We start from the raw sequence: 15,880 nt of genomic DNA, 5'->3' as shown, positions 1-15,880 counted from the left end.
GTGGAAACATATAATAAAATGGTTTCAAAAATTGCCTCTCTTGACTTATTCGCCAGGACATTCATAAATACTTCAAAAACATGTGAAAAACAAACCAACCCCAAAACCCTCACAGCTCTGTTCAATCTCAACAGAGTCAAATCTTTCCTCTATTTTCGATCTTTGGCACCATTTTGTTTTTTGTGTTTTATTTATAAAGAGCATATAGCTAGATTTTGTTGTTGTGGTCGTCATTTTAACCTTATGAGAATTTTTGCCTTTAATAGGTGACTTTATCTCATCCATATTTTTTGTAAGCACTGATATGATTGGTTTTATTCCTACCCTCTTATTTTAGGTTTTCTATATAATATTTTCTGGTTATTTTTCCTTTGCTACTTTTACTGGATTGATCAAATTTTCCTCATTCCTCTACTTCTTCACTCCATATTGGGTGGTTTTGAAGCTCTACACGCTATTCTTACCGGTACCTTCCATTAAATTTTAAACAAATCATTTAAAGACATATATATATATAACCAATGTTAAGAATTAACCAGCATAATCTCCCCTGGAATAAGAAAATAATTTTAGACAATTTTGCCTCCCCTCTTCATTTCCCATCCACACCACATTTTGTTAAAATAACCCAAAACCTATCTCCAGACTCTTAAACTATTATTATTTTTAACATTATAGTTCTACCATTTCAGCGATCTTTCAAGATAAACGTATCCAATTTCGTTGTCATATTATGGAAATTAACTTCTCACTCACTAATGTTTCTGATGCCTTGAGTCTTTACTTCCTGGCTTTATTTTTTGTGATGTTTTAGTATATGTCATAGTATTTTTTCCAAAAACAGCATGATCTGCACATTCCAAAAAGTTAATTTTGTTCTCATACTTAGTTTGGTTGAGTACAGAAGCCTAGATTCAAATTACTCATAGTTGTAGACAATGCTCAAAGCATTGTCTTTTACTATTTAGTGTCACAAATAAGAAGTCTGATGTCACTCTAATTCTCACTCCTTTGCCCATATCTTGTTCCACCTTGGAGGAATTCAGAATTTTCTTTTAAGCTATGGAATTAATTTCACTAGGATCTATCTAGGTGAAAAAGCACACCTTACTCCTATATGCCACTATCAACTACCCCTTTCAATCTTAAGACTCTTCTGTCTTCTCCAGGAAATTATTTTCTGTTACACATTTGTTTAGATGCATATTGCCTATATCATTCATGTCTTCTAATTTTTCTATGTTCTGAGATATCCTTGACTATCTTTCAGATCACTAATTCAGAATGGAAGGACTGTCCATTTTGTTCTTCAATCCTTCCTCTGAATTCCAATTTTGATAATCATATTCTCAATTTCCAGAAACTCTCTTGTCCTCCCTTTCCTTTTCCAGAGAAGCTGGATTTTTGACTTACGAATTTAATATTCTGTTAAATCTCTCTGAAATAATAATTAGTATTTTAAAAGTTCTCTTCTACTTCTTCTAAGTCTATTTTGGTCTTCTTTCTCATGGTATTTGCTGATGATTCTTTGTTGTCTATTCATATTATAAAGGAAGGATTAAGAAAGACGAAACGATTATAGTTACCTGGCACAGTTTTTCTCAGCAGTTGGATATATTCCCATGGTAGGCCTTTTCCCAAAAGAGGTGGGCCGACTGAGGGAATCTAAAGGGGAAGATTCCACAAGCAGCTATAGAGCATTTATTATGTGCTGAGCACGGTGTGCACAGGAAGTTTGGGGACACCTTCCCCCGCTGGTGACGTATGAACAAGTTTCACTTCAGGAGCAAAACACTTTAGCCTATTTACCTGTTGTGTAGAGCTGCTATTTCACTTTTTTCCCCTTTTTTCACCTATTTCACTTTTTCCCCCTTCAAAAGTGCTTTAAAAGTTTAAAGATACTTCACATTCTCATTCTCTAGTCCAAGTCCTAACCCGTGGAGTCTTCTGAGGCAGACCCCTATTTTATTTTAGAAATCTGGCCTTACTGGCTTTAGCCTGGGAGCAAAAGTACAGCCAGACCCTAGAGTAGTAGTTCTTAATCCTTGGCTGCAAACTAGAATCCTCTGGGGAGTTTTAAAAAAATACTTGTGCCTGGAGTTCCATCCTTTGAGATCTGAGATTCTTATTTAAGTGGTCTGGCTAAGGCCTGGGCATCAGGATTTTAAAAGCTCCCCAGGTAATTCTCAATTCAGCCAAAGTTAAGAACTACTACACTAGAGCTTTACTGGCCCAGCTGTCCCATATTGTTTTATAACCCAGACGATTGCCCCATAGCCTGCTTTGGCTCCCTTGGACCAGCTGACAGTGAGCTTGGAGTTCTGCCCGAGCTGGCTGAGAAGAACAGTATGTACCTCTGCAGAGGTCTTCTCTACACCTGTTCTGGGTTGGGTTTCCTGAGTCTAGTTTCCATCAGCCCAATTTTATCTACTTTACATATTCTAGAAATTCTTCATCACTTCTGATCAACTTCTTGTACTCTCCCTGTTTTCCAGCACTAATAAGAATTCTCCCTCTTGTGAAATCCTTCTCCACCCCAGCCCCCATCTCTCATTTCAGTGGGATTCGGAGAGGGAAAGGAGGTGAGAGGGAAGGGTACTCCAACAGCTTCATCCTGCGGATTACTCTGTTGAAATTTTCACATTTGAAAATACAGCCAATTGTCTGCATTCTTTGCATTCAAATGTGGTTGGAAGCACTGTGAAGCAAGACACAGGAGAGTCACATACAGCCAGCATTTTGATGTGCCCACTCCAAGCATGAAAGTTGACAAATCAGAGAGAAGGGGATTTGGGGGAAGAGGAGCAGGGAGTTATTTAGAGCCTTTTGTCAGTCAGATTGGATTTTCTAAGACAGCAAATCTTAAAAGTAACGATGTAGCCACTATTGGCAATTAAACTAAAGTACGATGACTCAAGTTTCAGTCATCATGGTAATGTCAATTAGAGTACCTTAGAACACAGTGACTTTTTTTTAATGGAAAAAAGACGACAGAATAAAAATTACAAGATGGTCATCTTAACTGACACAAGAAAAAACACACTGGAACACAATCTAAAAATTGATTTGCAAGCATTAGGATCTTGACAGAGAGTAAAAATCAAAGTAAAAATCAAAATTTCTTTGAGAAAGAAGAAATCTTGTCAAACTAATTTAAGTTCTCTCTTCCACAGAGAGACATACAAATTACTAAAAGGAAAGAAAGACTACAATTCAGCAAAAGCCGTTTGATTCAGTCCATAACATTACTCTTCAAAAAACGAACATTTTTGTTTGATGAGTGTTAAAAAATACAGTGATTATTTTGCAATATATACAAATATTGAATCATTACATTGTATACCTGAAACTAATACAATGTTATATGTGAATTGTACCTCAAGAAAACAAACAAAAAGAATGAACCAAACCAAAATCCTGGAGAAATATGATTTAGGTAAGATTACTATTAAGAAGATATATAATTAATTTGAAGACTCTTATTAAAGACAAAGACAAATTAATCACGGGGTCTAGGTCAACTCTGATAGAGCAAAAAGGATTTGCTGATAGAGTAGATGTAGGTAGGATATAAGAGAAAGAGGAGTCAAGGATTTCTTTCCTTACATCTATTTAAAGGAAGCAAAACAAATTATATAAACATAACATAGAGGGCCAAAAGAAGAAATTAAGCGTCCACCATGTACTAGGCACCTTTCTTCATTTAACTGTCACAACAACCTGTTGAGGGTTAAAGATTATTCCTATTTTATAGATGAGAAAACTAGACGCTCAAGCTGGTTAAGTAACTTGTCTAAAGTCATAAAAATACTAAGTAGTGATTCCAAGATTCAAAACTCAAATCTATCACTTCCAAAGCATGTGTGCCCCCTCCCCTCACTACTTTATTCTACCTTTACACAGAAGCGACAGAAACTTTGTAACTCTGGCATATCTATAATGACATAATATAATGGGTGATCATTGTCTATTGTTCTCTTTTACTGCAGAACTGGCTTTATGTCTAGGATTTATACCTGGTTTTGAATCTAAGGGCACGAGTGATGCTACAAAAAAAGGCAAACCAGTAAAGACTGAGAAGACTTCAAAAACAAATGAGACGATCTTGGTTTCTGGCAGGGACCACTTTTCAGTCAAACTTCTGTCCTCCTCCCACACACAGCTAACTTGTTTCAAAGAGCGAAAGCAGGACATCTTTACCTTGATAAGCGAAAATATAACATCATAAATTTTTATTAAACTGATTTGTTCCAGAAAACCAGAAAGGGCTTTTGAGAGAGAAAGTAAAAATAAACCATTTACTCTAAAATTTCCCAGGAAAGCACAATCTAACAAGACAAGAGACAAAAAGTTAGTCATTGCCCTTTCTTAATATATTTGGAAACAGAAAAAATAAAATTACATAAAGGATTATTCAGACATTTAAAAAATTCCATTCATAGTGGTTTACTCTTCATGCAAAAAGGAAGGAGACAGAAAGAAAAAAACCCCGAAACACGTATCTGCTCATTTCTGCAAAAGAAATACAAGAAGAGTAAACCAGGAACTAATGAAACTGGTTACCCACAGGAGGTAAGTAAGAACAGGATGGGGAGATGGGGACAGGTTAGTGGGGATGAGGGAGAATAACACTTAAGAATATATCATTTTATACAGTTCAGAATCATGGTAAGGCCTCATACACCCAAAAAACAAATACATAATTAAAATCAACCAGAGTGTGGGGAGAACCCCAAATAGAATGCAAACAGTAACCAGTGAAGCTAACTGTATTACAAATGGGTAACAACATAACGATACTGAAGGGAGTGAAGAAGAAAGAACTAACCCAAGTTGAAAAACAGTGTTTTCAATGTATACTTATAAGGCTAATGACAAAAGGAACCATACACAAATATTTCCTACTTAGGAAATTTTGTTGTTGTTGTTGTTTTGGGGTTTTGTTTAGCTGAGGAAGATTTGCCCTGAGCTAACACCTGTGCCAATCTTCCTCCATTTTGTATGTGGGTTGCTGCCACAGCATGGCCACCAACGAGCGGTGTAGGTCTGCGCCTGGCAGCTGAACCTGGGCTGCCAAAGTGGGGCGTGTCAAACTTAACTGCTAGGCCACGGGGCCAGACTTGGAGATCTGTTTTTCACAGGGATATGGGTTGGCAATTCTGAAGCTACTTTATGTACATGCTATGATTGAGCAAATAAAGAAATATATTGTGGATAATGAGAGCCAGGTTTCTCATTGCTGCAGAAAAGAGTTTCAAATAAGGAAAAGGAGAAGGTTAGAACAAACCTGTGGTGTTGGTTTGAAATTGGAAGTGTCTGATCAAAAAACGGGCAGAGGACATGAACAGACATTTTTCCAGAGAAGATATATAGATGGCCAACAGGCACATGAAAAGATGTTCAACATCATTAATTATTAGGGAAATGCAATCAAAACTACAAGATATCACCTCACATGCATCAGAATTGCTATTATTAAAAAGATGAGGGGCCGGCCCTGTGGCTGAGTGGTTAAGTTCACGTGCTCTGCTTTGGCGGCCCAGGGTTTTGCTGGTTCGGATCCTGGGCACAGACATGGCACTGCTCATCAGGCCACGCTGAGGTGGCATCCCCATGCCACAACTAGAAGGGCCCACAGCTAAGAATATACAACTATGTACTGGGGGGATTTGGGGAGAAAAAGCAGGAAAAAAAAAAAAAAGACTGGCAACAGTTGTTAGCTCAGGTGCCAATCTTTAAAAAAAAAAAAAAAAAGATGAGAAATAACAAGTGTTGGAGAAGATGTGGAGAAAGAGGAACCATCACACACTGCTGGTGGGAATGCAAACTGGTGCAACCACTATGGAAAACAGTATGGAGATTTCTCAAAAAATTAAAAATAGAAATACCTTTTTTTTTAGGAAGATTAGTCCTGAGCTAACTACTGCCAGTCCTCCTCTTTTTGTTGAGGAGGCCTGGCCCTTAGCTAACACCAGCCCATCTTCCATTACTTTATATGTGGGACGCCTACCACAGCATGGCGTGCCAAGTGGTGCCATGTCTGCATCCGGGATCCAAACCGGTGAACCCCGGGCCACTGAGAAGTGGAACGTGTGAACTTAACCACTGTGCCACCGGGCTGGCCCCGAAAAATAGAAATACCTATGATCCAGCTATTCCACTTCTGGGTATTTATCCAAAGCACATGAAAACACTAATTTGCAAAGATATATGCACCTCTATGTTCACTGCAGCATTATTCACAATAGCCAAATCTTGGAAGCAACCTAAGTGCCCATGAAAGGATGAACAGATAAAGAAGATGTGGTGTCTATATACATACACACACACACACACACACACTCACACAAAATGGAATACTACTCAGCCATTAAAAAAGATGAAATCTTGCCATTTGTGACAAGGATGGACCTTGAGGGTATTATGCTAAGCGAAATAAGTCAGGGAGAAAGACAACTACCATGTGATTTCACTCATAGGTGGAAGATAAACAAACAAATGCATAGATAAAGAGAACAAACTGGTGGTTACAGAGGGGAAGAAGGTAGGGGCAAAAGGAGTAAATGGGCACAGATGTATGGTGACAGATTAAAAACTAGACTTTTGGTGCTGAACATAATGCAGTCTATACAGAAGTCAAAATACAATGATGTACATCTGAAATGTATAGAATGTTATGAACCAATGCGATCTCAATAAAAGAAATCAGAAGTGTATGTACTCATGGTTAATATATATTAAATATGGAAATAATACAGACGTGTATATATGCATGTTGAGGCATATACATTTCCTAGCTCTGTCTGCTAAGAGGTTCTGGAAGCAATAACATTCCATTGCATGAGTACACCTAGCACCCAGATTGGTTTCTAAATACCATTTTCCAAGAAAAGGAATCAGGGCTCCTTGGAGAAATGGTTTATTCCAGGCCTGGGGCAGGGAAATTACAAAACGAGCCTAGAGCATCTTGTGGTGCCAAAAGTAAGGAAGTGCTTACAACACACTGGAGATAAGCTGAAAGCACACAAGAGCCAAGGTGAAGGACCTTCCAATGGCCAAATCTGGGACAATTTGAGCTACAAAATAAATAAGTATAGTAATGAATAATAACCTACAGAATAAAATAAATATCCATGGTCCATACTGATATAAATAAACAAGTGAATAAATAAACAGGAGAAGAGGCAGTTCTTCCTTACAGTAGAATTTCAATTAAATGTAGAAGGAACAATGGATATAGAAAAATCACCATTAGGTAAATATCACAGTAACAACTGCTGCATGCAAAAATCATTAATGGATGCTAAAACTACTGTGTGAAAGTGTGATGTAAAGGAAGATATTTGCATTGTCTCCTAGCAGTTCCATACCAATGAGATACTTAGGAATCACAAAGGGAAAAACAGTAACTTTACATTGGAAAAACGTGACAGATCCCACCTAAACCAAGTGACCAAAGTTAATAGCACCAGCAATGAGACAGCAACATCACCTACCTTCTGATAATGATGAACTGAGAAGGGTACAACATCACTTATGTGATATTTTTCCAAAAATACGTAACCTCAATCTAATCATGTGAAAACATTAGACAAACCCAAATTGAGGGATATTCTACAAAATAACTGGCCAGTTATCTTCAAAAGTCTAAGAGTCATGAAAAACACAGAAAGACTGATGAACTGTCATCAATTGGAGGGGACTAAGGAGACACGACAACCAAATACAATGTTGGATCCTGAATTTGATTGATCATGGACCAGGAAAAGGACATCGATGTGGCAACTGGTGAAATTCATATAAGATCTGCAGAAGAGTTAACAGTATTGTATCAGTGTTACTTTCCTGATTTTGATAAATGTACTGTGGTCAGGTAAGATGCTACCATTAGGGGAAGCTGGGTGAAGCATATAAGGGAATGCTCTGTTCTAGTTTTGCAACTTTTCTGTAAGTTGAAAATTATTTCAAAATAAAAAGTTAAAAAAAACTATTCCCATTGAAAGTATTACAGAAAGCTAGATTTGATTTAATTTAGCCTGCTCCGAAGTTAACTCTACAGTGGTAGTTTTCTGGTATTGTCTATAATTGGGAAAAGTTTTTCCTTTAAATTTAGTTGACAAAAACCTCCAGTTTTAAAATATATATTATAAATTGTTGAATCTGGGGAGTCACTATATCATAGGAAGAAAACCTCTACTTTGTATATGTTTGAAAATTTCATTAAAAAATTTAAAATACATATTACAGACAAGCTTTTAAACTGCTTGTTAATATACACAAGATAATTTTTCTATCATTCCCATAAATATTTAGAATTCTATCATGGAATGTTTAGGGCTAGCAGGGCCTTAGAAATCAAGAGGTCTGCCCCTGCGTCACTGTGCAGGAAGGAAGCTACAGCCCAGAGAGCGGAGGTCCCCTTAGAGTCAGTGGACGTCAGAATCCTATCTCCCGACTTCTGGTCTAGGTACTTCTCTGACATTACACATCTGCACTCTTCATTTATTCTAAAACTTATGATAAACGATAACTATGCAAACACTTCAACTGCAATAGTACAGTACCACTATTTATAACCGTTTCCATTTTAAAAAACCCCCCAAACGAAATCTGAACTAATTTGCCAGACTTGCGGAAATGAAATATGGGTCCAAAGTAGTATACACAACATTAAAGATAAGAACATCGACTGTTATGGTTTACTGTTTTAAACGAACCCTTTATTTTAAATAAGCCTTTAATAGTTCATGTTGCCATCCTTGTTTAGTGATTTGATTTTTCTCTTAATGGAAGTATTTCTCTGTTTTCTCAACTCTCTTTTTTTGAAGCACTTCAGCTCAGTAAGTGTCATCTTTCAAACATTTATCCGTGTAGAAAGTGTTTACTGAACATCAAATGTGTGTAAGGCACTGTGTGTGATGCTGGAAACAAAGAGATACAGATTCTAGTCCTCAAAAACTCACTGTACACTTGGGAAATGGGTAAATGCTGATCACAGTTGTCCCCGCTTATCCACGGTTTCACGTTCTGCAGTTATCTGTGGTCAACCACGGTAGGAAAATATCAAATGGAAAATTTCAGAAATAGACAATTCATAACGTTTAAATTGTGAGCCATTTTGAGTAGCGTGGTGAAATCTTGTGCTGTCTTGCCCTGGGACATGAACCATCCCTTTGTCCTGTGCATCCCACTGCATATGCTACCCCCTATTAAGTCCCTGAGCAGCCAACTCAGTTATTGGATCAACTGTTGCAGTATCGCAGTGCTTGTGTTCAAGTAACCCTTATTTTACTTAATAATGGCCCCAAAGCACAACAGCAGTGATGCTGCCAATTTAGATATGCCAAAGAGAAGCTGTAAAGTGCCTCCTTTAAGTGAAAAGGTGAAAGTTTTGGACTTAGTAAAGAAAAAGAATCATGTGCTGAGGTTGCTAAGACCTATGATAACTTCTATTACAGTACATTGTTATAATTGTTCTATTTTATTATTTATTGTTGTTAATCTCTTACTGTGCCTAATTTATAAATCAAACTTTATCACAGGTATGTACTGATAGGAAAAAACAGTATATATGAGGTTCAGTACTATCCATGGTTTCAGGAAGCACTGGGGGTCTTGAAACCATTCTCTGCCGATAAGCGGGGACTATAGTCATGTGTCGCTTAATGACATGGATACATTCTGAGAAATGCGTCGTTAGGTGATTTTACACAAATATCATAGAGTGTACTCAGACAAACCTAGGTGGTATAGACTACTACAAACCTAAGCTATATGGTACTAACCTTGTGGGACCACCGTCGTATATGCAGTTTGTTGCTGACTGAAACATCGTTATGTGGTGTGTGACTGTACCGCACAATATAGTGACAAGTAGTGTACACAGTGGTATATACAACGTGCTCTGGGAGGGAGGAAGAGGGACCAGTTATCCCAGCCTTCAGAAGTGTCCTTACTCCCAATTTAGCAAATGAAGAAACAGAACAGCTTCAGGTCACTCAAATGGAAGACTGGAATTTGAATCCAAGTGTCTGGACATAGAATAGAATGAACACTATTACGCAGTTGTTTTTTTTTTTTTTTTTTTTGAGGAGGATCAGCCCTGAGCTAACATCTGCTGCCAATCCTCCTCTTTTTGCTGAGGAAGACTGGCCCTGAGCTAACATTCATGCCCATCTTCCTCCACTTTATACGCCTGCCACAGCATGGCTTGCCAAACGGTGCCATGTCTACACCTGGGCTCCGAACCGGTGAACCTTGGGCCGCTGAAGTGGAATGTGCACACTTAACCGCTGTGCCACTCGGCTGGCTCCTATTATCCAGCTTTGATCTAAAAAAATGATGAACTGTTTTATCTTGATGACAGCCTGTGAGGTGGGTTGGAGAGCCCTGACGGGGATTACAATCTACTGCTCTGTTTAGTAACTCTGTAATTTGGGGCAATTTATGCAACTTCTCTGAATTCACTTTTCTCACTTGGGGATAATAAATCTTACCTCATGAAGTTACTGTGAGAAATAAATGAACAAATATTTAAGGCAACTAATATAGTTGTTGGCACACCAAGGAGTTCACGGACTAAGAATTCCTTGATGGATGGGATTATCTTTTATTCATTTTTTGAGTTTGTAGAGGCTGGTACAATACCTGGCACATACATGTTGAATGAATATTTACTAAATGAAGTCACTATTAAATAAATGTTGAATTTAAAACTATTCTTGAGATATATTCAGTATATTTATTTCTACAAACAGATTTAAAAAAGAAATCTCTTTCATCCACATAAATGGAATGCAACTTACTTTCTACTGTTGCTCCTTCGTTTGGGTTTGAATACCCTTCTCCTTTCTGTTTGATTCTTCGGATAATGCCTCCATCTTCAAATAAATCCTCTCCTTTGAAATCAAGGAGCTCAATCTAGAAAGAAAAAAGGGATTCGGCTGAGAAAAGACCGAACAGTCAATTTAACAATTTAAAGGCAAGGGCAACCAATTCTCCTTTCATTTTACAAAAATAAAACTCTGTTTTATATTTATCTATGCATCTTAGGTATTGGAAAAGTAGGGAAAAAAGGACACTACATTTTTCAATACCTGGAAAGAACTTTCATGTAATGATAATGTCTAGGACTACATCCTGTGGGGCCGCAGTGCAAAGACAGACAGGAAATACTAGGAAGACTGCCTTGTGGGCAGAAGGCCAGAGCTACAAAGTGCTGGCGCAGGACTATTTTGTCTGACTCTAGAAGCCGCCACTTTCCCACCCCAGATTCACGGAATTCCTTCTTAAAATTTAAGAATAAATCCTATGAATCATGCCTACAACCAACTAATGGTGTATTTGACCTAGGTACGATGTTTGAAGGATTTCCCCCTTAATTTTTTAACGAGGTTTGGCCAAATATGTGTAATTCAACACAGGATAAAAAATGTATTATCACCACCTACTGCTTCCATTGAAGAAGTGAGACCTGTGACATTTACACACCTTTACAATATGAAAATAACTTACAACTTGGTTGAGGTATATTTCAACATTTATCTCCGACATTTCCGTCCTGTCTTCCGGTCAGTTTCAAGTATGTCATACTCACACCACTGACCAGAACTTTTATTTCTAAGCCTGGTGTCTTTTGTTTATTTGGATATGACTTTTTTGTGCCAGAGACACGTTTCTAAGAAAGCACTGGCACACACCCCTTGGGTTTGTGGGAAACAATTCAAGAAGCCAAGCTCCAAAATAAATAAGTTGGATCTGATTCTCAATAGCAAGCTTAGTTCCTTATTCCACTGCCTGCTGCTTCAGAGCCAGCACTACAGTAGAGCGGATGCTAACAGGGCGACATCACACACATACTTGCCTCAAAAAAGAGAGTTGCATTTGAGGGAATTTTGGGGAGACTGCCAGCCGAGCCATATGCATATTCTGGTTTGCACAGTAAATGGCAGACCTCTCCTTTCTTCATGGTTGCCACCCCAATGTCCCATGCCTTGATAACTTGGCCTAAGAGAAAGGAAAAGGCAGTTGAAAGCTAGAGGCCATATTTTCAAGGATTTAACTCTCATAAAACAAAAGTTCAAATAAATTTCCAATTCTTTACAATACATACTCAGCTAGAAAGTAGGAGCTACAAAACGAAAGAAATCAGCAAAAACTACACACTAAGAAATAAACTAATTTTTCTGATGGCTATCAGAGTGGATTCCCTGCTGAGCAGATGAAAGTAGTATCAATTTCTAAACTGCACAAAGATTAAGTCTTTGAAAAGTAGCAGTAACGTAATCTTTGAAATGTGTCTGGGCTGCAGTTGTTGCTTAATTTATAATTTCAACCATAATAATAAGTGCATGTTTTCTAGGCAGAGATGGAACAAAAATAGTATAGAAAATAGAATTTGTCCTAAGGAAGCTTGTAATTTACTTGGGTAGACAAAAACAACAAACAAGAAACCAGAAAAGTATAAATTGCATAAAGGGACCCATGAAACAGATTTCTTTTCAAAATTTAGAATAAGAAAAAAAGTGTTTTGGCTTTTTTTAAACAAAATGGTATGTGTCCTTTTGTCAAATCACAAGAACTAGAGAAATTAGAATTTTTCTTTTTTTTTGCCTACTTCCAAGAAACTAAAAGTTAACTTTACTATAGAACTGTATTAGCCTATATAATTGTACTTATATTTTACAATAAGCAGTCTCAAATCCTTTGGGAAGTAACAGAACATGTAGGTAATTTAAAGGGATAAAATATAAAATTGAGGTGCTCGGTCAATCAAAAACTTTGGTATTCAAAGTGGGATCAAGTAAGCAGTGAAGCCCAGAGGAAGTGCGTTTTGAGGAGAGCCATTATCTCGAACGGAGAGCTGCTGGTAGGATATGAGAAGAGGAGGAACCCTACACTAAGTATGTAAACAGGGATGGATAGAGCATGTGTGACTCAGGGTTTCAGCTTAGTGTTCATTAAGTATTACAATTTTTCAAGATATCAGATACATTCATTTTAGTTAAAAATTTATTATATGATATATGTCTATTATTAAAGCACACACAAGAGTGAAAGACATAAAGTGAGAGGTAAAAGGTCATCGGTCCCCTCCTTGTAAGAAGCCACTGTTATGTTCGTTTTGTACCCTTCCATTGTGTGCTGTCGCTTTTTAAAAAATTCAAAACACAAATGACAGCATACTATACATTCAGTTCTGAACTGCTTTTTCATTTAATATACGTATCTTGATCTTTCTCCAACAGTAGAAAAGAGGATACGCATTTTAGAGGTTAAAAGTACAGGCTGCTTTAACCTCAGACACCTAGGATTCAAATACCAGGTCTGCTCCTTATCAGTTATGCGACCCTGTGCAAGTTGTTTAACCTCTGTGCCTCAGTTTCCTTATCTGCAAAATGTAGATAATAATAGTACCTGCCATATAGCTGTTCCAAGAATTATCAGAAATATGTCAAAGGCATGGCACAGTTCCTGGCATATAACATGTATTTAATAAAGGACAGCCATCATTACCATCATCATTGTAAATGCAAACAGATCTACCTCATTCTCAACAGCTGCATAATATTCCAGTCACTCTCCTATTGAGAAACATATTATCAACCGTACTCTAATAAGGATATTTGTCCATATATGTTTGCCTACTTTGTGCAAGTATATATGGAGGGTAAATTCCTAGAAGTGCAAAGGGGATGTGCATTTTCGATTTGACAGATAATACCCAAATGCTCTTCCAAAATGGCTATATCAATTTATATGCCCACACATGGTTCTACTGTGCAAACAGTCCAGAATCATCTGAAGAAATGGAAAGTCTGCTGTTGACAGGCTGCTTTCCTGTCACTGATGCTCTTTAAAGTCTGCTAAGTTTCAGTGTGGGCCACTGAGAACATTTTTTTTACTATCAACTATGATATTTTAAGGCAAATACCTTATATACTCCTTCAGGAATTTTTTTTTTCTTTAAGATTGGCACCTGAGCTAACAACTGTTGCCAATCTTTTTTTTCTTTTTTTTCCTGCTTTTTCTCCCCAAATCCCCCAGTACATAGTTGTATATGTTCTGGTTGTGGGTCCTTCTAGTTGTGGCATGTGGGACGCCACCTCAGCGTGGCTTGATGAGCAGTGCCATGTCTCTGCCCAGGATCCGAACCAGTGAACCCTGGGCCGCCAAAGCAGAGCACACAAACTTAACCACTCAGCCACAGGGCCGGCCCCAGGAAATCTTTATATTGTGGGGGTACTACTGTACATTTGTTCAAGACATTTAGCCAATTACCGAGGAGCAACGGTCAGGTACTAAGACTACAAAGGTGACCATTCCCTTCTTCCTTCCAAGGAACATGCAATGTGGTGTGGCTACTGGAGGAGAAAGATGCATATATTTTTTTCACTTTTGTTTTAAACAAAGTATGGTAAGCACCAGAGTACAAACAAGCAGCACCCGCCTTGGGGTGGGTTTGGAGCAATCAGCAAAAGCTAAATCTATAGACAATATGGACACTAGGCCTCAGAAGCTGGAAACATCAGCCCGTCCATCAAATGCACAGGAGCTCCAAGCTAAGTCAGTCACGCCCGCGCCTTTGTTTTTCTCCTCCTTTGGGAACGTTCAAGCTTCCCTCCATGGAGCTTCAGATAACGGAATGAAGCACACTGAGCGCAGAGCCAGGCTAACATGAACACAGGTATGCTTCTAAAACTGCCAATCTTGGGGCTCTTTTCTTAAAAAGCATTTCCCCTGACTGAAAAAAACCAGTACATACTCAGTACAGAACACTTAAAAAAGTACAGAAAAACATAGAGAATACAATAAAAAACTTCTGAAATCCCAGCATCTGGGGTAAACTGTCAGTTTCTTGGTTCATTTGCTTCCAATTATATATAATGTATACTTTGTTTACATAGTACATTTTTACACATACACTCCTAAAATTCTGGTCATAGTTTATTTGGTTTTGTAGCCTACTCTTTATATTTCATATTACATAAGCAATTTTCTTGTTAAAAGATAATATAGTAAAAAATGACTTTTAATAACTATATACTATTCTATCTTTTGAATATACCATAATTTCATTACTCTCATTAATAAACATTGGGTTGTTTTTATTTTTTTTACTATGATAAAGTTTCAGTGAACAACTTTGCACCTAAATCATTACAAGACTGTTTCTGCACAGTAAAAGCTCTCAACCGACACAATCAGGACTATGTTGGTAGGTTAATTTAAAACATTGCTTTATGAGAGGAATCATAAGACAGGACATAGAAATACCTCAAACATTTTTTTTAACTTAAAACATATCAAAGTATATTAGTTCACTAACTTTGTGTTAGGAGGCCATGGCCTTGCCTTTAAGTGTAGCTCCAGTGATAAGAATTTCACATTATTTTTACTGTATAAATCACACTTAGGCTTTATCATTTGCCATTTAGAATGTGGGATTCTTTAACGTGGAGTAACAACCAGAGGACACTTGTAAAGCAATCAGTATGCAGAATCCTCCCGATAAAAATGTGTTCTGAATGGCCTGCTCATTTCGCCTTTTACCCACCCCTAATTCAACAGCCATTTAAAAAATGCTTTTAGCAATTCACCTTAATAAGTCTTTCCAAAAATGTTCAACTCAGTTTTCTTAGAAATAATTCCTTTCTTTTTCCATTAATTTCAGTGTTTTATATAATAGCCAATGAAATTATATAATTACAAAGAGTGCAATGTATATAAACAGGCTTCAGCGGATTCTTAGTAAGAGCCTGAGGAAGAAAAGCGCAGCCCCTACGTCTGCAAACTGTTGACACTTACCGCTCAGCCATACTGATGTCTGAAGCTGGCCTGGGACACACGGCTAGGCCATGCTATTCTCCTGTTGGACATA

The 15,880-nt window shown here is 37.6% G+C and overlaps 1 protein-coding gene and 1 long non-coding RNA gene across 16 annotated transcripts in view; one reads left to right on the top strand and one right to left on the bottom strand.

Annotated features, from left to right (window-relative positions):
• FKBP5 (FKBP prolyl isomerase 5) overlaps positions 1-15,880 on the bottom strand; it is a 119,157-nt gene that overhangs the window by 24,691 nt on the left and 78,586 nt on the right. For all 15 annotated transcript variants that reach the window (XM_014830853.3, XM_070515024.1, XM_070515025.1 and 12 more), the window contains 2 exons: positions 11,864-12,006; positions 10,806-10,920 (listed from right to left, as the gene is read on the bottom strand). In XM_014830853.3, the coding sequence (XP_014686339.1) occupies positions 10,806-10,920; positions 11,864-12,006 (258 nt within the window). The remainder of the gene's footprint in view (positions 1-10,805; positions 10,921-11,863; positions 12,007-15,880) is intronic.
• Positions 1-15,880, top strand: part of LOC123288283 (uncharacterized) — a 138,003-nt gene that overhangs the window by 79,694 nt on the left and 42,429 nt on the right. The gene's annotated exons all lie outside the window — the stretch shown is intronic.

Source organism: Equus asinus, chromosome 8 (genome assembly GCF_041296235.1).
Source record: "Equus asinus isolate D_3611 breed Donkey chromosome 8, EquAss-T2T_v2, whole genome shotgun sequence".
Taxonomy (NCBI): Eukaryota; Metazoa; Chordata; class Mammalia; order Perissodactyla; family Equidae; genus Equus; species Equus asinus.
Note: the sequence above shows the minus strand (reverse complement) of the source record. Positions and strands in the feature narration are given on the sequence as shown.